Source organism: Theobroma umbraticum, unplaced genomic scaffold (assembly GCF_002168275.2).
Source record: "Theobroma umbraticum cultivar Fairchild unplaced genomic scaffold, ASM216827v3 scaffold_51.0, whole genome shotgun sequence".
NCBI lineage: Eukaryota > Viridiplantae > Streptophyta > Magnoliopsida > Malvales > Malvaceae > Theobroma > Theobroma umbraticum.
Window position 1 is genome coordinate 8,070,006 of NW_018397260.1, and position 22,076 is coordinate 8,092,081.

General features: G+C 35.8%; 4 protein-coding genes across 12 annotated transcripts; 1 reads left to right on the forward strand and 3 right to left on the reverse strand.

Moving 5' to 3' along the window:
- Positions 1 to 1,732: 1,732 nt before the first annotated feature.
- LOC110416376 (putative nucleoredoxin 2) lies at positions 1,733 to 6,508 on the reverse strand. Of its 2 annotated transcripts, none has more exons than XM_021428366.2 (3): positions 6,097 to 6,508; positions 3,618 to 4,112; positions 1,733 to 2,796 (listed from the first exon to the last, which is right to left on the reverse strand). In XM_021428366.2, the coding sequence occupies exons 1-3, from the start codon at positions 6,250 to 6,252 to the stop codon at positions 2,170 to 2,172; spliced, it is 1,278 nt and encodes a 425-aa protein (XP_021284041.1). In that variant the 5' UTR covers positions 6,253 to 6,508; the 3' UTR covers positions 1,733 to 2,169. The 2 variants fall into 2 exon arrangements, with proteins under 2 accessions (XP_021284041.1, XP_021284040.1); XM_021428365.2 differs by having other exon boundaries at positions 3,618 to 4,115; positions 6,097 to 6,507.
- A 6,106-nt stretch (positions 6,509 to 12,614) lies between these two features.
- LOC110417364 (Pentatricopeptide repeat (PPR) superfamily protein) lies at positions 12,615 to 18,825 on the reverse strand. 7 transcript variants are annotated; one of them, XM_021429685.2, is made up of 6 exons: positions 16,428 to 18,825; positions 16,190 to 16,299; positions 15,751 to 16,073; positions 15,512 to 15,592; positions 14,722 to 14,861; positions 12,615 to 13,282 (listed from the first exon to the last, which is right to left on the reverse strand). In XM_021429685.2, exon 1 carries the CDS (start codon positions 18,820 to 18,822, stop codon positions 16,546 to 16,548), a length of 2,277 nt encoding a protein of 758 aa, XP_021285360.1. In that variant the 5' UTR covers positions 18,823 to 18,825; the 3' UTR covers positions 12,615 to 13,282; positions 14,722 to 14,861; positions 15,512 to 15,592; positions 15,751 to 16,073; positions 16,190 to 16,299; positions 16,428 to 16,545. The 7 variants fall into 7 exon arrangements, with proteins under 7 accessions (XP_021285360.1, XP_021285355.1, XP_021285357.1 ...); XM_021429680.2 differs by having other exon boundaries at positions 16,190 to 18,825; XM_021429682.2 differs by having other exon boundaries at positions 14,722 to 14,886; positions 16,190 to 18,825.
- LOC110416537 (RING/U-box superfamily protein) lies at positions 13,341 to 14,705 on the reverse strand. Its single transcript, XM_021428543.2, has one exon. It carries the CDS (start codon positions 14,022 to 14,024, stop codon positions 13,530 to 13,532), a length of 495 nt encoding a protein of 164 aa, XP_021284218.1. The 5' UTR covers positions 14,025 to 14,705; the 3' UTR covers positions 13,341 to 13,529.
- A 208-nt stretch (positions 18,826 to 19,033) lies between the features above and the next one.
- LOC110417366 (uncharacterized) lies at positions 19,034 to 21,816 on the forward strand. Of its 2 annotated transcripts, XM_089783663.1 has the most exons (5): positions 19,034 to 19,164; positions 19,460 to 19,764; positions 20,287 to 20,389; positions 21,059 to 21,220; positions 21,490 to 21,816. In XM_089783663.1, the coding sequence occupies exons 2-5, from the start codon at positions 19,478 to 19,480 to the stop codon at positions 21,652 to 21,654; spliced, it is 717 nt and encodes a 238-aa protein (XP_089639789.1). In that variant the 5' UTR covers positions 19,034 to 19,164; positions 19,460 to 19,477; the 3' UTR covers positions 21,655 to 21,816. The 2 variants fall into 2 exon arrangements, with proteins under 2 accessions (XP_089639789.1, XP_021285364.2); XM_021429689.2 differs by lacking the exon at positions 19,034 to 19,164 and having other exon boundaries at positions 19,298 to 19,764.
- The last annotated feature ends 260 nt before the right edge of the window (positions 21,817 to 22,076 follow it).

Here is a 22,076-nt window from a genome sequence, read left to right on the forward strand (position 1 = left end):
ATGTGATATTAAAAATAAATAAATAATAAAAAAAGTCTTAGAATTTTATTGTTTATGCAATTAAGTCCTTTTTTTATTATTATACATAATATAGGCCAACAAATTTTTTACTTTTAAATTTATATTTAAATAAAATTTTAATTTTAATAAAAATGAACAACCGCCAAGCACCATTTTAACAGATATTTTTCACATAACATTCCCGATCATTTTCATATCAATTATTACGTAATTATATTATCATATATAATGTAAATAAAAAATATTAATTATTTTTTAATTTAATAATTTTAATTTTTATTAAAAGATAGAGCTTGCTTTGATATAAATAAAAAAAATAAAAATATGTTTGAATATAATAGAAACTTAATTACATAAATAAACATAATTTAGAGATTTTTTTTAAAATTTTATAAAAATAAAAAAAACCCGGCTTGATCCGGTTCTTTTCTCTCAAGTCTTGACCGCTTTGATAGTTACTGCTGTCACGGAAAGCATGTGATCTTATGTGATTTTTTTTTTCTTTGTTAGTAATAAAAAAATTAAATAAAACTATAATTAAAAAGTATATTAAAGTGTTTGAGCAATTAACAGTATTTTGGTAGTATATGATTATGTGAAGTCACGGAAAGGGTAAGGGAAAGAATATGATTATTTTGTTTACCAAACATTGCGATACTCGTATTAATGGCAATCCCACTAGACTAATGTTTTCATTGGTGGAGATTGAGATTTTTTTTTTTTTAATTTTTCCTTCTTTCGTTTTGTGCAACGTGTCTATGAAGATGACGTAGGCATCAAAGAATATACTCTTTAGTTTCTAGTTTCTTCTTACCAGCCCTTATCATTCAACAAATAATTATGTTTAGACTATAGTTCTAGTTTAGCACTCTAAGCTGACTTTCAATCCCAAATAATAGCTTAACTAGCTTCAACTATAGTGTTTGATTTGATTATTGTTGCTAATTGCTTTTTATATAGTCCACCCTATTATTTTGTTTTTCAATTATTTTAGTTATACTTATAGTTGTTGGTTGTAGTAAATATTTGGCCAATTTAATTTTAAAATTTCAAAAATTAAATTATAAAAATATAATTGAAATCAACTGAATTATAGTAAACATTGAAAACAATCAAAATTGATTTATCTCGATCTATTCCAATTAATTATTTTATCTTAAATTGAGAATATTTTTCAGATATATTTTTAAAATATTAATAATATTTATATAAAAATAAATTATTAATAGTTAATTTTCAATGGCTTTCCTGGTAAATTTTGGAAAAAAAAAACAAACAAAACTAATCAAATAAACTAATTATCTTTATTGATTAATAAAAAAACGATTCTAACTGACCGAATTCAATTAGTTTCTATCGATTATTTTGATTTAAACCAAGTAATATTTATTCCTAAATTCGAAAGCAAACTTTTTTGCCTAAGTTCGTTACTGCTGGAAAAAGGCAGAAAAGGAAATTGCCGAAATGAGGAAAGTTCGAAGAAGCTTCCTCCGTTTTGATTTTTACAGTTTAGACAATAGACAGCTAAGCTTGCCACGTTAGCACCGCAAAGGCACATGGCACACGTGGTCTGCAGTCGAGTGGCAAGCAACGATTATCCTAGTAGAATAGTAATTATTTATTTATAGTTTCCAACTTCTAGGCTTGTCAATAATGTGGGTGCATCCAAGCTCGATGAGATGGGATTACGTTCATTAAAGAAAAGGCAAAGTAAATTAAATGCACACCTTTTTTATTAAAGAAAAGAAATTTGGTAATGGCAAAGTGCAAGACATCCTTATTGCATGTGGAGCCTTGTGCACTTTGACACCCCCGGCCATGCGGGGGAATTATCACTAGTACTGTTATCACCGATTCTACAACCATTTCCTCCGTGGGAATTTCTTTAACTATGAGAAAGCAGTAAAGAAAATAAGGAGCATCAGCTTCCAACCACACAAGAATGCTGGCTTGGGAAAACACGTTTTTCTTGTTACTGTCAAATGTTGATGTTCATGGCTTAGCTAAAATAATAGAAAACCACCATAGCGTATATAGATCACCAAGGGAAAGCCAAATTATAACAAACGGAGGTCTGACAAATCTTTGGTTATGGCAGAATGAAAGCTTCCATTAGCAAACATTAGGTGCAGCTCCAGCTGACAATGATCAGCTTCCTTCAATTGAGCCTGGGGCCACAGCTCTGACGCACTTGGGGTGCACCTCGTACCCACATTCCAGGCACTGGTAAGCCCAACCAGAACCCTGCTCATCACAATCGCAGCATATAAAGGGCCCTCCTCCAGTACCTTCTGATACCAAGGTAAGCTCATGGCGGTGTCCTGCATGGTACTCGGATCTTGGTAAGCTCTTAGCTGCCTCCTCCATTTCTTTCTCTAGCAACTCCACTTTGGCATCGGTGAAAGGGTATGCATTTTCCTGGTACAGGTTTATAAGATTTCTTCCTTGCTTGGTTACTGTTTTGCCGTCAGGCCCTATGATTATCAAACATGGAATGCCTTGCACATCGAAGTACTTTGCAAGCCTTTTAATGCCGGGGTCTCCGAAAGGCAAAGCTAGCCATGGCATGGAACCAAAGTAGGAGTCAAACGAACTCCGATCGCGATCATTCGACACAAAAACTATGTCGAAGTCCTCACCACCTTTTTCTTCCAAGGTTTGCTTGATTTTCTGGTAGATGGATATAAGCTTGGGAGTGAACTTAACACCTGGAAGGCACCATTGAGCTGAGAAGTAGAGCCCAATTGTCTTGCCTATCAAGGAATCCACTTGCGCCTGCAAAGGAAACATATACAACTCAATCAGCCCTTAACACAAGAGTATTAATCTCAAAGCATCTCAGCCACAGAAGGAAGGGCTCAGTAACTCCAAGATCAAGTCGGTGAATCCAGTTTCGCCCTTGCCTCAGATGACACTGGGAATTGGACCTTACAGATATGATAATGTCGGCTGAGGATACCTTTTCAAAAAGTAAGCGTAAAGCACAACATGATCAACAAGCGGAGCTTACTCACTTAGCATACCTGAAATAATACCCTGTTAAATTTTGATTGCTCAACACATACTTACTGGCATCAATATAAGCTATAAAGAGAATTTGCTTCATTAACTATTCAAGAAAATTGGTTTAATTTTATTAAGATGTATAGGGTATGCCACTCTTGTGCTCGAGATTAGATGACATTCACTATAGCCAATGCCCCAGAAAGGTATATGAGGTTCTATTTCTTGAAACTATGTTGTCTATGAATGCAAGAAGAGACTCATTAAAGACAATAAATGCTAAGTACCTTTAAAAGAACAATTATTTTAGGATATAATGGAATGTTAAAAAAGAAAAAAATGATATTTTTGATTGCAAAAAGTAGAAAAAAGTTGTAGAACATATAAAGTGCAATGCGCACATGAAAGAAGATGTGTGCAGCTAAAAAGAGACACAATATTACATACTTATATTAATACTCTCTCACCAACAAAATCTAAACCTCAAACAAAATTTGCAACCATCAATCAATATCAGTGAGGTCTTAAAAGCTAAGCCACGTTTAACAACATATTATCCAACTACATTACATCAATAAGATGTAAGCACTGACCTTTCTAGTTATGGATTGGCCCAAAATATAGTCTCTATCAGGGTTTGTTAATAAATTCTTCAACGTCTGAGTCTCATGCCTCATCCTCTCTTCCCTTTGTAATTCCTCCAACTTCTCTTGGGTAAATGGGAATGCTTCGACCCCATACCGGTAAATGAGTTCCACACCATCATAGAAAGTTGCACCATCCTTGTTATCTTCAGGCTGCAAAATAATTAAGCAAGGAATGCCCTCGACCTCGAATTTTCGGTTCATGGCCTTCTTTGTCTCCAAGTCAGAGAATGGAATTGAGAGCCATGGCATGGTTTTCCTGTAATTGTTGAAGGCATCCAAGTCTTCATCAGATGACACAAATACAATCTCAAAATTAGACCCATTGCTCTTCAGCTGCTCATAGACATCGACAAGTACTTGATTGAAATTTCTACACGGCGGATACCAGTTAGCTGAGAAGTAAAGGCCAATCACCCTGCCCTCAAGATCCGAAATTTTCACCTGCTATAAATAAAGAAACCAAGTAATGGTGCGATTCAGCACTAAATGAAAAAGTGAAGTTTGTTTGTCCACAAACCGATACTCTTAACATTTTATGTTAGGTAATCTATTTGAAGCTAATGAGAAAGGATACTATAACTAGGAAAGTAGTATAAGTAAGAATCCACACCACAAAAAATCAAACCCTAGAAACCCCAAAATCTGAAAGCGATGTGCTACCAGCTTTTCAGAAACGTAAGGATAAATATGCCACGTGTTACCGCTATGGCGTGAGTGTGAGGCTAAAGCGATGAACAGCAAAGCCACATGTCCTTCCAGCTTAGTTGTTCACAGCACAAACTGCAGTGTGGGAACCCTTATTGATAAGGACAGGCATATTTGGCATGTGTTGCTCGTGACAAGGAGTATCTTAGCGCGCACCCAATCCCCCAGGAGGAGTAGAGGGAGGGGCGGAGGAAGGATGGAGGTGGGGTTTTTCAATCAGCCCGGCATCCCACCCTCACACAAAGAATTCTTCCCCCTATTCCCTTCCCCACAAGAGCATCATAACCACGACAAGAACACCAAAAAGAATATTTCTTCACCACCAATTTTGTTCGGGCAGTGTTGGATTGCCGACAGGAGGATTAGAGATTTTACATTATGCATCTTACACAGTCCTTCAGTTCTCACTCCCAGCTAGTTTCATGTGATTCCATACCAAAGTAGCATATCTTTTAAAAGATTCAGCTTACCATCATAATTACATAAGACGACCCAGAATAATTTTTTCTCTTCAAAACTAAATCAACATCATTTTCGAGTTTGATAATTTAACAAAAGCTGTGCCAACTAGTGAAATAACATAAGATCTACTCACTTAACAAGTTCTATCAGACAACCCCATATGTTTTTACCTCTTTGGTGGTGCCATAATAGATCCGGATGATCAGTATCATATCAATGATTGATACACTAACTTAACAATTTGTGCTGGCTAGCATACACATTAGCAGATGGGAGTTAGGTTTAAGACCTCTTACAAAATCAAACTTCCTGGAAAACGTGTTGATTTTCTTCTCCATCCCATAAAATCAATCTAATTCAGTAGACTCGGTACATGAAATATTGTACTATATTCCGAGGTATAAACTTAATTATTGCCTGGTTAGAAATAGAAACTAACCAGGCAGTTTGGTGAGGATCCATGGCAACCCAAACTAACCCACCTATTAGATTCCAAGAGGGAAAGCCACATGTCAACATTAGTGAGAAAAAAAAAACTATAGATTGTACTGAAAAAAGAGCAATGGCAGGTGAGTTTCTTGCCATTTCAAAACCCTAATGAACTTTCCTCTCTAACACAGACCGACTAACTTACCAGCTACCAAGCCATGTGTACTGTATTCCCAGCGGTCACTTGCTACCAGACAAATCTCCTCAAGATTTCAAGGATAATACGTATTTAGTAATCTATATTATATTTTAAGTAAAATAACTTATAAACGGATAATTTATTAGGAATTAGATCGTAATAATAAGTGTAGTTAATTAAATAAAGTTCATTTTAGAGAAAAATAATACAATAATAACAGTTCCAGAAGGTTCGTCTGAAAGGTCTGGATGTAGTTTCAGTTAGGAAGTCTTGTTCCTGCTGCCTCTCTCTATGAAGTTGGACCAAGCTAGGAGAAGAAGAGGGAGAAAAGAAAAGGTAGAAAAGGGGCCGATCTATGATGATCGAGAGTACAAAAAGTTTTGGCAGAAGATTATTGCGGTGAAGCCATGAGTGAGTTTGGCCAAAAGCAAGTGCATGCTTCATCTCTGACCCACAACCACGTTTACACTAAAAAAACATTAGATGCTGAAGATAAAGAACAAATGCTTCAGCAAAGAAGAAAAAAAAAACCATGGATAAACCAGGGTCTGGTAGCTAAAAACCCAACGGATGTTAGACATATTCCTTCCATAAAAAGCAAAAGGTAGAGAGAGAGAGAGAGAAGGGAACCTGATCAGCTTCAGCTTCACTGGAGGAGAGAAGATAATCCCGATCCTTAGAAGCCAAAAGAGAAGAAAATCTAGATGTTGAAATCTTCTCGGAGTCACCGTTTGTCAGACTTTGAACCAGATTGTTGGAGTTGTTTTCCCAATTCATCTCCTTCATCGCTTGCTTTCTCACCAGTTTCTCTCTCACTCTTTTCGTTTTGGCGTGTCCAGATTGAGTCAATTACCAGGCTCCCCAGTAGTTCCAATGCTTATATTCCTTGGAACCATATTCTTTGCACATCATTACATCCGTCGAAACCCCATCATGCATCAGCCCACACGTAGCATTCACTCCAAAATTCATGAGAGAGAGAGAGAGACTCCAACATTGCTTGTCATGTACATGAGCTATAATGCTGCGGCCATGCAGAGCCCACCAATCTACACATACATCTGCCCGCTTGATCACAAATGAACGACCCATATTCAATATTGGGTCAGGTACCCGAAAACCTGCCACGCGTATGCCCTTTCGGTTTGCCACATTGGCCTTTGGAAGAAAAGGTTAATCTCCCAGCGATGCCCAGCTACGGCCTATGAACAAGGTCCCGTGTTGTCATTAAAGACGTTGAATTGATGTTGTGAAAGCCAAACAAACCGAGGCGACACCTGTCTCTCTTCCTCCCACTCTCTCTTATTTACTTCAAAAATAATACTAAAATAAAAAAAAAAGAATTAGTGTACTTTCTTCCCCACCCCCCCAACCCTCAAAGGTATGAGAGTCTCTACCTCTATCTACGAGTCCCCCATTCACCCATCTCATATGAAATCTGATCCAACGGTATCTGATAAAAATCATAAAAATAAAAAATTAATTATTTCAAATTTAATATCAATTTTTATCAAATTTTTATACACATATAACATATGATTTAAGAAATTAATATTATCAAGTGTAACTGATTTGATTAAATACATCGATCTCTTTAATTATCATAATACATTATTATCAGGTAAATAAAAAATATTAATTAATATTAAAATTATAAATAAAATAAAATATTATAAATTTAATTGAAAATTTATTATAATATAAATATTTTATTATTTAAGCTTTAAAAATCAAATAAACATAATTTCCTGTTATCACCACATAAAATTTGTTGCTTTTTTTCCCCTTAAAATAATTAGAAGAGCCTTTCACCCTTAGTGCGTGCGCCTATGCGGCTGAAAGCCTGTAACAATTAGCTTTGAATTCCCATTTATTAAGGGACCCCACTATGGTAACACTTGGCACCGTCCGACTCGAAGACCTTACACAAAAAGTACTCTTCTTATTATTATTGCCGCTCGTTTGCATTCCGGACACATGTTGCATTGGTTAAAGTTTTTTCATTTTTCTAGGAAAGACTTTCCCCTCCCTTGCATTTACGCATGCCATTACCTTGCACGTGGCAACCTACTCGCTCCCGTCATATCATTACATGTCGGTGATGTCACCGAAATCCAGTTCCCCATATTTTCCTGCTCTCCTTTCTTTCAAATTAAAACACTCAACCCACCAACAACAACAACACACAGATTCCTGCAAAAAATAACCAAAGAGAAAATGGGGGTACCCAAATTCTTCAAATTGCAGCAAAGGGATCAAACTTGGCTGATGTAAAAACGGTAAAATTGAAAAAAAAAAAGAAAAAAGAAAAAGGTGGAAGAGGAGTAGAGGGGAGCATAGGTGTGAGATTTGGGCTCCGCCAGGTGGAAAAGGGGTCCCATTTTCTTTTCCGGATAATGGTGCGAGAAGATTAGGAGTTTCGGACAGGGATAGAGAAAGAAAGGCGGAGAAGAAAAGGCCGCAGCCAGGTTGTAAAATGTTTGCCCTTGGTGACAGCTCTTTCCGACGTGCCTCGTCTTTATAAGCCAATGATAATCCAATGACATTCGCAGAGATGGTGACAGACGGCATTACCAATGAATGGCGACCTAACTTTAGCCTGAAAATCCCCATTCTACTGTTTCAGATCACGCAATCTCCTTTCACTAGCGAACTTTTTAACGCTGATCAATTTGTCTAGACTTCAAGATCAGCTTAATTTTCAAATGGAATCTGACCAAAATGGCATAAAAGAAATTATGACTTTGTGCAGGGTTGTATTCATATTAAGTCACTATTATCTGAAAACTTAATACATCTTAAACTCTACTTATACTGTCATATAATATTTTAATAATTTTTAAATTAATATTTCATGAATAAATTCTGTTTTACGAGAATTATGCTGTTATTATCAAAACAATAAAATTATTTTATATTACTAAAACAATGAAATATTTGAAATATGTTGAGACGGAAATTCCATTTCATTAAGAAAAAATTATTGGGTAAATGATTTAAAAGCTTAAGTAGCCGATTTTTTTTTTTTTGTTTTCTAAACATGAAAAGATGGGGTGGGGTCAAATTTATCGTCTGAGGAGAGCACGGAAGAAGAAAATATCAGGGGGCCGTACGGAGGAGGCCACGTGTAAGAAAAGAGGACAAGTGTCACATGATGCAGGAGTGGATGGAAGTTGTTGGGGTTGCTGTCAATTGAATTCCAATTATTGGAATCTTTAGAGCTTCGCGGTCCCAACACAAAAGCCCCAAACATCGCGGCCAACGAAGCCCACGTGTCAAGCCCGCTGCCGTGTCGAAGTGAGCAAAAGCAAAAAAAGAGACAGCGCGGACCCTACCATTCCTGTTTTAATGGAAGTTCGTGACCTACAAGCCAGAGCGATTAGGTGTTTCGTGTCGAGTTCCATTTGGAGCACGTGGCGTTGTATTACAGAGTTTGGTGAAGCGCCGGTAATCGCTTTCAAATGTTAAATGACTTTGGGAAAAAGGTTTGTCAAAGTTCACTTCATCCTTTTTGTTGGCTTTGGATGCAAAGCAAAACCAAATTTTAAATACAAAAAACATTTATATTTATTAAAAAAAATTTGAATATTTTATATAAAATTTCATTCTTAACAAACTTTTCACATCTTCATCAACAAAAAATATAATATAAATATATAAAAATCAAAATCTTTGGAAAAAGAGGAAAATTAAGTACATGATTCAACATATGAATATATTAAAAAAGACATAGCCTTATAAAGAGGGATTAGCATATTTAAAAAACTATAACAAGAAAAAAATGACATATTATCAATCACTTGGCGATCTTCCTTTAGCTGAAGCCAGAAATTGGGTTCATAATGGGCCTATGACTGATTCTAAATCATTAACTTAGTTTACAATCTTAAAATATGGGCTGGGATTTCATAAACCCAAATAAGAGCAGTGGAGGCATTTGGGCTCATTCAAGCCCGAGCACTAAATTTCATGCTGACGTTAAAATGGAATAATATTCGGTCTATTCATTTTAAATTTTTAAATTTAATCTAAAAAATTAATTTATTCTGATTAATTAGGATAATCTTTTATTAGTGGTTAATTTTTTCATGATTTAATTATAAATTTTTAATCTCGTAAATTATTATTTTTAATCAATTAATTTTAAAATATAAAAAAAAACTGAATTAACTAAATTTAATAAGTTTTGATTGATTATTTTAATTTACGATCGATTAATATTTGCTTCTAACCCGTAATCACTTAATTAGAGTCTTACGTAACTATGTGGTGGCAACTGAACAACAATTAACAAGGATTTTCAATTTGATAGTTTGTTGATAAAACTTAAAAACACATATCATAGATGATCTCTTTCTTTTTCGATGCATGTTCTTTTTAATAACGTTAGACAACAAACAACCACAATTTCAATCTCAATCAATGCTTTACGACACCAACTTTATATATATATATATATATGCATATCATGCACGTGTCCTCTATAAATAAATAATCGTATTTTAACAAAACTCAATTGGATATTGGTACTTCCATCCTAGGTTTTTATTAATTATGAGCTCCTTCAACTATGTTTCAATAATTTTAAATTCTAACCAGGCCCACATTTCTATTTGTTTTTATCTCAATGTTTGGTTTTTTCCTCGTCAAGCCCACAATATTCTATTAGAGCTAAGTGCTTGTTTGGTTTAATTTTTTTTAACTTAATTATCTCTTAAAAATAAAAATCAAGTCAAATATAAATTTTAAAATACTCTTTATAAAAAAGTAACTATTTTTTAAAAAATAAATTTTTTAAAAAATAGTTTCAGAAAAAACTCTAACTTTTTTTCTTTCTTTTTTAAATATAAAAAAATTATTTTTGTTTTAAAAATATCCTCACTTATTACAAATAATTACAATATTACATTTTCAAAAAAAACCCTTTATGATAATTTTAAATAAAATTATAACTTATATAAAAAGAAACTTATAAAAAAAATTTACCAAACAATTTCAACTTAATTCAAAAACTATTATTTTTCATAAGAGTTTCATAATAACTTTTAAATTAAAAAAAAATTAAACCAAACAGCATAATCAACTTTTTTTATAAATAAAAAAATCTAAAAAAAAATTATTTTTTAATATCGAATATCATATTATATCTTATGATAAATATATATTATACGAAACATATTTTATATCAAATATAATGATATTAATTTAATTAATATCGCATATGGTAAGATATTGTTATCTTACGAAATGCTTAAGTAAAAATCTTTGGTTTCGAAGCCAGAAGATTTCTGCTGCGGCAAGCTTCCAACCGAGTCAATTTTTTCCAGGCCAGTTTTGGAAACACAAAGGCAATCATTGATTCATATGGTACCATCAGATCAATAATACAGCTGAAGAGCATATGGTTGAGTGATTGATTGATTGATTTGGTGGGTTTTAGCTCAAAATATGTTTTCCCAGACATAGTTTTGTCTTGGAATGAATTGCAGGAAGACGAATGGGGACACCTTTTGTTAAGAAGGGGAATGGTATTTGCCACGAGGCCTCTGCCCACGTTCAATACAAGCGAAATTTGTCCATATTCATTTTACCTCAAAATCATTGCAAAAACAACTTTGTTTTTTTTTTTTTGGGTATAATTGCAGAAACAAATTAACACAGCTGGCTATTTCTTATTATTATTTTTTCTATATATGTGAGGTTAAGATTTGAAGAGAGATTGTTAGCAGTATGGCATGTGGGCCTTCCCTTGCATCACATACTTTTGTTTCGAAATTTGGCTTTCATCCATCAATATTCTCCAAATGGAGAATTTTTTGATACTAAACCTCTTATCAAATTTTGGAAATAAATAAGAAGATGAATTTGTTTAATACGTGTTAAAGTCTAATCGATCGAAACCAATTCTACTTAGGGTTGGTTAGGTGAGCTTTCATCTCAAATTGTTGTTGTTTTATTTTTTAAAAATTCACATCCTTTTATTAGGATTTATGGTACAAACATACATAAAAATAAAATATTTTTAATAGTTTATTTGAAAAATCATCATTTTGAATAAAAATAATGAACCTAATTTAATTGACTGGTTATACTTTAATTTAAAGAATTCTTGAAATTTGGGATAGAGACAATGGAATAATTATTTTATAAAAAAACCAACAAAAATTCTCGATAGATAAAAATAAATTATATGTTCTGAATTTGATTTATCATTGGTATAGAACATGGGGTGATAGGCAACCTCCTCACTCATTGCTTTCCTCTCTTAATTAGTGGCCAAATCGACCCCATAAATTAAGCCTTTTGGGCACAACAAAATTGGCAAGAGTGAGAAGTACACGAAAACATAAAAGGATAATAAATGCCTATGCCTAACCCATTCAAAAGTGACTTAGAACTTTGAAGAATATGACCCCTTTCTGCCCCAATCAACCAAACCCACACAATTACTGAAGGTATTAAATGCTAAGGAGATTTTAGATTTTTTAAGATATTTTCGTATTTGAATCTTGTTCATAAGTGCTTACACTCATTACTGTTTTATCTTTTAATTAATAACAGTATTAATACTTTTAAATACTTCTAAGAAAATATACCAAAAAAGCTTTCTACTATCAAATTGTTTGTTACTCACAAATTTTATTGCAGTTTAGGTAACCTGTAACCATGGGAAGATAAGCTAGAGTCGTGGTCATGTGGCAATCAAATTGTCCAAACTTAGATGATTAAAGTTAATAATAATATTGTATCAGCATTGAACTCAACGTTAATTGCAAAAATCATTCATTTGATCGGAAAATGACACAAACCCAAAGCTGTGAGCATTACGATATTACATCAATAAGTATAAGAATTTTTTTTTGATAGAATTGAGATTTTTTTTATAATAAAAAATGATTTATTGAATTTTTTATATAAAATTTTATAAAAAAATTTAATATTTTTTATTATTTTAATAAAATATCAAAAATATTTTTTATTATTTAAATCATTTTGTCAAAAATATTTTTCATCGTTACTCAAATTTAAAAAATTTTAAATACAAATGATAGTTTTTAAGAAAGTTGCAAGATCTAATATTTATCCATAAAAATAAATTTTTATTTTTTGAAATAAGTATTAATCCTGAAAATTTTGTCTAAAAAATAATATACAAAAAAACAAAAGGATCCTAAGTTGTAATTCTATTTCCGAAATCAAGTAAAAATTAATTGCAGCCTTAAGTAATTTAATTGGAAGAATGACACAAACCCCCAAGAGCTGTGGGCATATAAAGAGACGGTGAGACAGCTACTTCGGGAGCAGGCGGTGAGCTGCCATAGCAGCCTGCCAGCACTCACTCTACATGCACAAAAGAACACTGGCGACCATTTGGGTAAGTTTCGAGAACCCGAAGGACTGTTCTGCCCTTTTGAATATTATATTAAATACATGGAAATCAAGAAAGGCAATTTGTTCCCATTCGTGGCATAACCAGATTGATCGCAGGCTGGCGTCCATAGAGGTGAAATGCCTCGCTTGGCTTGCAAACTTTTTGTTATACTCACAGAGAAGATACATGCCGATACTTCAATGCCATTAAATGGGTGAAGTAACCATCTGATCAAAGGTTATACGTAAATCGAACGGTTCCTGAAAAGTACAGTCTTTGACACATATAGTAGGAGTTGTTGCTGATATACACCATAGGCAACCATGCCGGTTTATGAGTCTTTTACTTTTCATTATTCTATCAAATTTTTCTTGCTTTTTTCCCTTGAATTCTCATCGTCCCTTTTTTCCAACTTCCACACCAAAAAAGCCAAGAAAGCAAGCTCTGCAAGAATGGAGGATTTTTAAGCCAGCAAAATCCCACATCATCTACAATATCAATGAAAATTTAACTGACAGAATATTACTAAAAAGGACAAAAAGAAGGAAACCCAATACATGCATGAAAGTGAAATAACTGAGATGAACATCATTCTTCGATCTTTTTCCTAGGAAAATTCTTAAATACAAACACCAAATACTGAACTTTATACTATTAAAAGAAAGACCCTTAATTTGGTTAAGGTTAAGGCTCAGCAGGGATTCCCATCAGAAGCATCGAAGAGCTGATCAGGCTCAAGCTTGGCCCTACAAACAGGACAAACAGAATGCTTAGAAAGCCAGGTATCAGCGCATTGCAGATGAAACCCGTGATTACAACCGGGGACCATTCTAGCAGGTTGCTCAGCCTCAATCTCATCGAGACAGACGGCACACTCAGTCCCCAAGACAAGCTCTTTCCCAGTGACCTTCGGCAGCTTCTCAAGCTCCGAAACAGACAACCCTTTCTCAGCCACCTGCTTAATCGCCAACGACCCTGAATTACCAGTTCGATAATTCGTGGCGTACCATAAAAGACAGATATATACAATGAAAACCGCGCTCATGCCAGCGCATGGCAGAAAAAGGGCTAAGAAAACAGAAACGAGCATTGGGTGGTGACTGCCGGCCGTGGCGGTAGAGTTTAGGGCGGGTGATGGAGAAGGAAAGAGGAGAGGTGGAGGGGTGTAGTGCCCTCCATGGCGCATAATAGTCAGCTGGTTTAGTGGGAAAGTGTTCAGTTTCGTGGATTGCGAGGGCTATGAGTGCGAGAGTGGGGTGGTAACGGCTATATTGGGAAGGGAAACAAATGGAATTCTTAGTGTTTTACAGATGACGCGTATCGTGGCAGACAAGCAAGAAGGATCAGAAACGGCACTGACGAATTTACAGTTGCGGTTTATTTCCTTGTACTTTTCTGCTCTGTTAAGCACTAACTCATACTTTTGGCACAAGTTTTTTTTTTTTTTTTTTTTCTGGGTCAATAATGTGATCAATCAGGGGTCTGTGGCTGGGGGAGTCTGCCCTCTGAGGTGTGGTGGTGGCTGGACTTTGTAACGGAAATTTGGCTTAGAAAGTGAGAAAATGATTGGTAGTGAGATTTGGTTTTGGCCCATTGAATTATATACTGCTAGTGTATTAATTTTGCGTTTGATTGTAGAGCATGGGACCCTGAATTATGGGATCCTGTCACCTAACTCGATATTAAAATGGATTAAAGGCTCAAAGGGAATGGAAGGGATAGACTTTGGAGTACGGGGCGTATCCCATGATTTTGCTTATTATCATGGCATCTACGAAAACAACACAACAAAATCATATTGTCTCCGACGTGTGTTTCGTCAATCATTTGATCCTAACCCCAAACCAAGAAAGATAATTTTCTTTATGAGTTTAGTCTCTTACGTGATGGAGAAGGGTTTAGAACAGCTACTGGGGCTAACTTGGATGTGCAAAACACTTGCTTGGGCCTCCTTGGAGCAAACCAATGTTGATTAATCAGAGCGGCGCAGCTGAGAAACTTGGCTCTGAGATGAGAGAGGCTTCTGAGAAAACAGAATTTTCAGTCCCCTGTTCAAGTTTCAGATGATGAACATCCATATTTCATAGCTATATATATATATATATATATATATATATATAGCTTTACGACTTCAAAAGAAAGCAGTGCATTAAAATATTGCTCCAACTTTATATCTTTCTAATGATCGGACCTGGAAATAAGGAGAAAATTATTCAGAAGTAGTCCCCAGATGTCATAACTTAACCAAGCAAACTGGGCAAAAAGGTTCCACAAGATATGACACACTTTTATTTATTGGTTAATATGATTCCATGCAAGGTAGACTAGTAGATAAGATAAACTACTCCTCCATTACAGCATTTTATTGATATCATCATCGGGTTGTCACTTCAATTTTGCCTATTCAGTAACCGGTGCACATGTGAACACTTGTTTAATTTCAATTATCACAAGCACAAAGTGAACGCTCCACTTATATGTGCATTATAAAACAAGGCATATCTGTTTTAAAGAATTACCTTTTGAGGGCAATAATTCCAATCACTATAGCAAATACTATGAATAAATTGGAATTATAAAGCATGTACAAATATGATGGTCTCAAGCTCCCAGGATACTTTAAGTTTACTTAAGACAAAAGGTCCAGAGTCTCAAACAGATAACTCAGCTTACATGGTTGACAGCAGTTGGAGCATACACTAAAAACATCCATTTCTCGGCTTGAATCACATTAAATGCATCTCAAGTCTCAAGCTGCAAATTCCGCAAGCATTTAAATAAAGAACATGAGATTCATGCTAAATTAGAAGAGATGGTGAATTGTGATCTTGAGATTACACTATCTTATACCACGGAACTTTAACAACAATGGTAATAAAAGAACTGACAAAAAATTCCAGGGGAAAATTTACCTGTGCTGTGCAGCAGTTGCTCGATTCTCTCCACAAAGCTGTGACCCAATTTATATACCGGTACTTGAGAGGCAACCATTCCTACTTGGTGAAGAATCAAATTAAATTCAGCATCAGTTAAAAATGCTTTGTTGTGAAGAATTTAAAGTGTAGAGCATGCATGGAGACTTCAACAGCTAACTTAAAAATCACTTTCCGATCTTCCAAAAACAGGATCACTCTCCAGAGTTAATTAGGTGTGTGCTCCAGGGAGGGCACAGGAGGGGAACCAAAATTGCAACAATGTCTCTTCAACATGAAAGTTCCTTCCAGGCCTAACAGTGCTGCAGTACACAGTATCTAAATCACTAGCAGTAAGGCTGTAGGTTTCCTGATAATAGGATAGCAGAATTGAAGCCAGTCATAGCAGAGCATGTTTCCATAAAAGATGTTTTTATACCTTTTCTTTGAGCACCAAAGGAAGAGCATGGAAAATTGAGGTCTACTTAAATAGGGATAAGATGGTAGTAATCTGCTACACCAACATGCACTAAATGGAAGACAAAGCATCTGCAAGCAGTGCAACAGTATCACCAATTTTGGTTAAAATATAAATCAATCATGATGTTGTTAAATTTCAAAGGAAACCAAGACAAGATGCTTATCTTCCTTCTGAGGGAGAGTTTACTTTACTCAACTGGGTTTTTCGTGTATTTACAACCAATACCCAGCTTTATAAGTAGGATAATTACGAAGCAACTGTCAGTCGGTTTGCTTCAGTCTTTTCAACTAAAACCTAGTCAGCCATAAAATCATTCACCAATAATCCTGACAAGAACAAACTCCATCTTTAAAATGATGGAAGCGATTTGTGTCTCTGACATATATTTCTCTCCCTTCAAAGCCAGATATAAATTTTATAACAGCATGACAATCACCACAGATTCTGAGATTTTTTATTATTTGGAGTGGAGAGCCAGGAGGAGTGCTCAGAAGCCCAAAGGCTACTGCCAACTTCTCACTGTGCCCACACAAGATCTGCTCCTTGTCCTGTTCATCCACATCTTGCAACACAAAGTCAGTATTTGGGAGGTAACCTGCTTTCTTCATCTCCATGCTCAATTTATATAGCTTCTCAATGATCTCAGTCATTTGTGGATGTGATTTGTCTCCTGCAAGAAGCATGTGCACTTGGTTCTTGATCTCAATCCAACTGCAACCAGGGTTCTTCCTCATGCCCCTACTCCTCATGACATCTCTCACGGCATCTACTTCATCCCACATGCCCTTAGACGCATATATATTGGAAAGAAGGATGTAATTTCCAGGATTGCTTGGTTCTAATTCGAAGAGGTTCTGTGCAGCAATCTCACCTAAACTAATGTTATTGTGAAGCCTACAAGAACTAAGCAAAGCTCCCCAAACACAGGCATCTGGTTCAAATGGCATTTGCTGGATCAAGGCATATGCTTCTTCTAGCTTTCCAGAACGACCCAGAAGGTTTACCATGCAGGAATAATGCTCCATTTTTGCTCTGACTCTATGGTCTCTAGACATACTATTGAAAAAATGCCAACCTTCTTCTGTTAGGCCACCCTGACTGCAAGCAGATAAAACACAACTAAAGCTGATAAAATCAGGCTTCTGCCCTCTCCTTTGCATCATATGAAAAATATCAATAGCTTCCTTAGCCTTACCATGCATTGCATATCCTCCCATAATTGCATTCCAACAGACTGAGTTTTTGTTCGGTATCCTATCAAAACAAAGTCGAGACAAATGGATTCTTCCACACTTAGCATACATATCAACTAATGCACTGCCAACATGAACATCATTGGCAATTCCTGTTCTAATTGCAAAGCCATGAGCCGCCTTACCATGTATCAATGCTGCAATGTTTCCACAAGCTGGCAGCAAGCAAGGCATGGTTACAGAGTTTGGCTTCAACCTTGCACTCTGCATCTCTCTGAAAGCCTCCAATGCCTCAATATCCTTCCCGTTCTGTGAGCATCCAGCAATTATTGATGTCCAGGATACAACATTCAATTCCCTCCCTTGCACTCTAAATCGCTCAAATGTCTTCAATGCTACATCAACAAGACCATTTCGAGACAGTCCAGTTATTAAAGCATTGAGAGCACCTGCATCCATAATCTCTTCATCCACCTCTTCAAACGCTTTCATCAACTCCCCTGCACATGCACATTTTCCAAACATATCCATAAGCGCACTAATAACAAACTTGCAATGCAAAAGACCTAGTTTGATCACATAACAAAGAACCTGAATCCCTATATTTAACCTCTCCAAATCGCCCACAGCAGAAAAAACGCTAGAAATTGTAATATCATCAGGCAAAAACCCTTCGGAATGCATTTCCTTAAACATGATAACCGCTTCATTGTATTGTCCACTTTGATTGAACCCAGTAATCATACCATTCCAAGACACTAAATTGGGTCCCACACCGAAACTTTGCATTCCATAAAAGATTTCCTTTGCCTCATTAACGCAACCCTTGCGAGCATAAGCGGAAAGCAAAGCACCGTAAGTAACCACATCCCGTTCCGGCAATCTCTCAAACACATTCTTTGCATCCTGGATCCGATCACCTTGTAAGTACAAATGCACCAAAGAAGCTTGAACAACTGAATCTGAATCAAACCCATATTTTACAACAATGCCATGAACTTCTTTTCCCAATTTGAAGGCCGATAATTTACCGCAAGCCTTGACAACATTCGGAAGCACGCGATTATCCGGCAAAATACCACGAGAGAGCATTCGAGAGAACACATTGAGCGATTGGGTAAAAAGATTATACTTGTTGAGGGCATAAATGAGAGCAGAAAAGGAAGATACCAAGGGCTCAGATATTGAGTGAAGGACAAGTTCTGCTTCCGCAAAGCAATGGCGATTAGCATATTGTGAGATGAGCTTTGTAGAAATAAGGGTATCTATACAAACTCCAGATTTTAGTACGTAAGCATGAGCCTGGCTGGTTTGAGATAAAGATGCCACGGCTGAGTTCAGGCAAGGAAGAATTGAACGGTTCAGAATTTCGGAAAAGGGCAGAGCTTGCCCTGTCATGGCTCGTTAGTCGTAACCGCCCTAATTTCGAACCGGAAGCCTCTTATCGGACACCGGGGGCAACCTTTCGCATCAGCAACCGTTGAATTCGCCACGTCAGCCTTACTAGACGTGGAGAGAGAAGGGCAACTTAATCCAAAAGGTACAAGCAAGATAAGCGCATCCTGGGTCAAGTTAACCTTCCTTGTCACTGCTCGTCAATCCGTGACAAGCTCAATCCAGGCCATCATCGGACCGACAGCGAAATAGTTGCCGTAGGCACAAGACACTAACCGGATTGGACTGTACGAGACGTAAAATGACTAGGCTGTGCGGAACGGAGCAAATTAACCGGTTTGACGCGTAAGCGCGCTTGTGAGCCATGCAAATGAGTTGTCTATTAGAATTGAACTTATTGTGTAATGCTATCAATTTAAGTAGTTAAATTAATTTAAGATTATAAGTTAATTATGCTCTATTAAAAATAAATCACTTAATATATTTATCTTTCTTTTTAGTTGTTATTTATTCTAATTGTACTTTAAGTAAAGATAGAGTTCTCTCAGGATTAAAAGAGGCTGTTTATAAATGCGCTTTTTGCTTTCATTTTAGATACAAAGCGGGTAAATCTATTTCATTTCTCGTATATCTTACACAGCCCGGAGACACAGAAAAAATGAGGACAGTGAAAGGAACGACCTTTTCATCATTATCATTAGTTGTGTTCTGCTTGTTTGCTTTTGTTATTGTGTGTCAACGGACGGTGAAAGCTCAGTCTTTGCCGCCGGCGAAGTACGATGGGTTCGTGTATACCAACCACCGAGTTGACTCGGACACGATCATGATCGAGGCGTTCTTCGACCCCGTCTGCTCCGATAGCAGAGACGCATGGCCCCCTCTCAAGCAAGCTATTCAACACTACGGTCCTCGCGTTATGCTTACGATTCACCTTCTCCCTTTGCCGTCAGTCCCTCTCTCTTTCTAATATATATATGTTTTTGATTGGATTCTCCTTTTACTTTGTTTTCTCTTTTTTTTTCTGAGAAATTTAAGAAAGAATAAAAATTGATTCTTGGATTTGAAACAGAACCTGATCAAGTTACCTAGTGGCTGTTACTAGTTTTTAGCTTAAAATGATCATTCCGGGTTTTCTTTATTGTTCTTTGTGCTTGAACATCCAGCTGAAGAAGAAAAATTGGGATGAACACTTCTAGTTTCTGATTTAACTCTTGAACTTTGAACATCCTGGCTTTTTGTTTGAGTTGTTATTCTGGAAAAAGTTCTGGCTTTAACAAATGGGGTTTTGAATTTAACATTCCCCATGCAAAACCTCTTGCTTATTCAGTTGTTTTTTAGTTTAGTGTGAAACCTGCTGAAATATCATTCCTTTATGACAACCTTGATCAGAAATTCAGAATTTTGAATTGATGACTTTTTCTTTTAACTCTTAAATGATGGTGAGTTGTTTAAAATTGGAAATTTCAGTTACCATGACTATGCGTTCGCTACTTCCCGTGCCTTGCACATTGTAAACCTGCTCAATCCTTCTGCTACTTTCAGACTGTTGGAGAGCTTCTTCAAGCATCAGGTTCTGATTTTCCATTTTCTAGCTTTAAATTATCTCTTTTTAACAGGCTAAATTTACTTTAGTAAAGAAATGGAAAATAGCTGTATTTGTTGGATTATGCATTACACTACTTCTGTTTCATCGCCAATGCTACTTGTTTGGTTGTTGGTCGACAGTATGTTCACATCATTTTGGTCTTGATTGTAATATTTAGATATATATCTTAATGTTTGGTCTACATGACAAAATGTTTTCTTAGTAGTTTTAAAGCTGTTTCTAGTGGTTTGTTAATTTCAAGGTCAACTGAATTTTAGCAATTGGAGGAAACCGCTAATAGTTGTGCTAGTTTCTCTTCATATTTAATGAGTGCCTTTAAGTTAAGTCTTCCGTCATTCAGATTCTCATCTTTGGATCCTTAGCTTTACATTCTGCATTGTAAGACCTGTTGGATGGCTCTAAGGTTCTTGCTCAAGTCAATCTTGATCACCATGTTAAAGCCATAAAGATAGATTTATAAACAGTTGTGTGGCTACTGAGTGAACATTTGCATTGTTGTTCAAATGGAAATGCAAAATTGTTTAATGTTTAGTAGGATTGCACCCATATGACTATCAATTAGCCGCATTTATTTGCCTCTTTTATTACATGTATATAGATTGGGCACTGAACTTGTTGGGTATTATTAAACAGGAGAGGTTTTTGACTGACCAAACACTCAACATGTCGAAAGTTGCTGTTGTGAATGACATCGTAAAGTTTACAGCAGAATCAGTTGGGAACTCCTATTATTCTGCAATTAAATCAGGTTTCAATGACAGCAAAACTGATCTTAAAACAAGAGTTTCTTTCAAGGTAAATCGCTCCCCCCCCCACACACAAAGAAAAAGTTCTTCCTGTTTTCTGTAGATGAAAAGTTAATGGTGGTAGTAACAACATGCATACCATGACAATATAAATTTTTTTGTGCCCGATGCATTATTTTAGGTGATGTCATTTCGTTTGTGATCAATCTCTATTATTTCCATGGACTATCATGCATGCAGTTTCATCATTGCTTCTAGTCTCTCTCTCTGCTAAGCTTTGCTCATGCCATTAACGCTGTTATATCTTCTGACTTGCAGTATAGTACCTCAAGAGGAGTGTTTGGGACACCTACTTTCTACATCAACGGATTTGCATTGCCTGATCCTGGCTCCGCAATAGACTATAAGAAATGGAGAAGCGTCATTGATCCATTGCTTGTTGCGCAGGGCAGAAAGAGTGGCAATTCTCCGCACTTATCTTAATGAAGGATTCAGCAATATATCAGGACATATTCTTCAACTTGTATTTGCTTGGCTTAGATTGGTTTTTATTATCACATTATTGGCATTGATTTGGGAGTTTCATAAGTAGATTTTCTACTAAATAAATGGCTAATGATGTAGAAAATACGTAAGGAAAGTAAATTATGTGCATCAATCTTCTTTTCTTTTTGTTTTTTTAGTTATTCAAAACCTGACCATGGGCACATGGGGTAGAGCAGAGTTTAGGGTCTGTTTACCTTGTCAACTTGAGAGCTGGGACTGCTTAGAACATTGGGCTTCTCCTTTATCCAATTGTAACTTGAAATACTACTACGATGATACAATTTTTTGTGTGAAAAAGGATTAATTTTGATGGGAAAATTATAGTGAGTTTTTTTAATTAATTAATTAATAATAATACT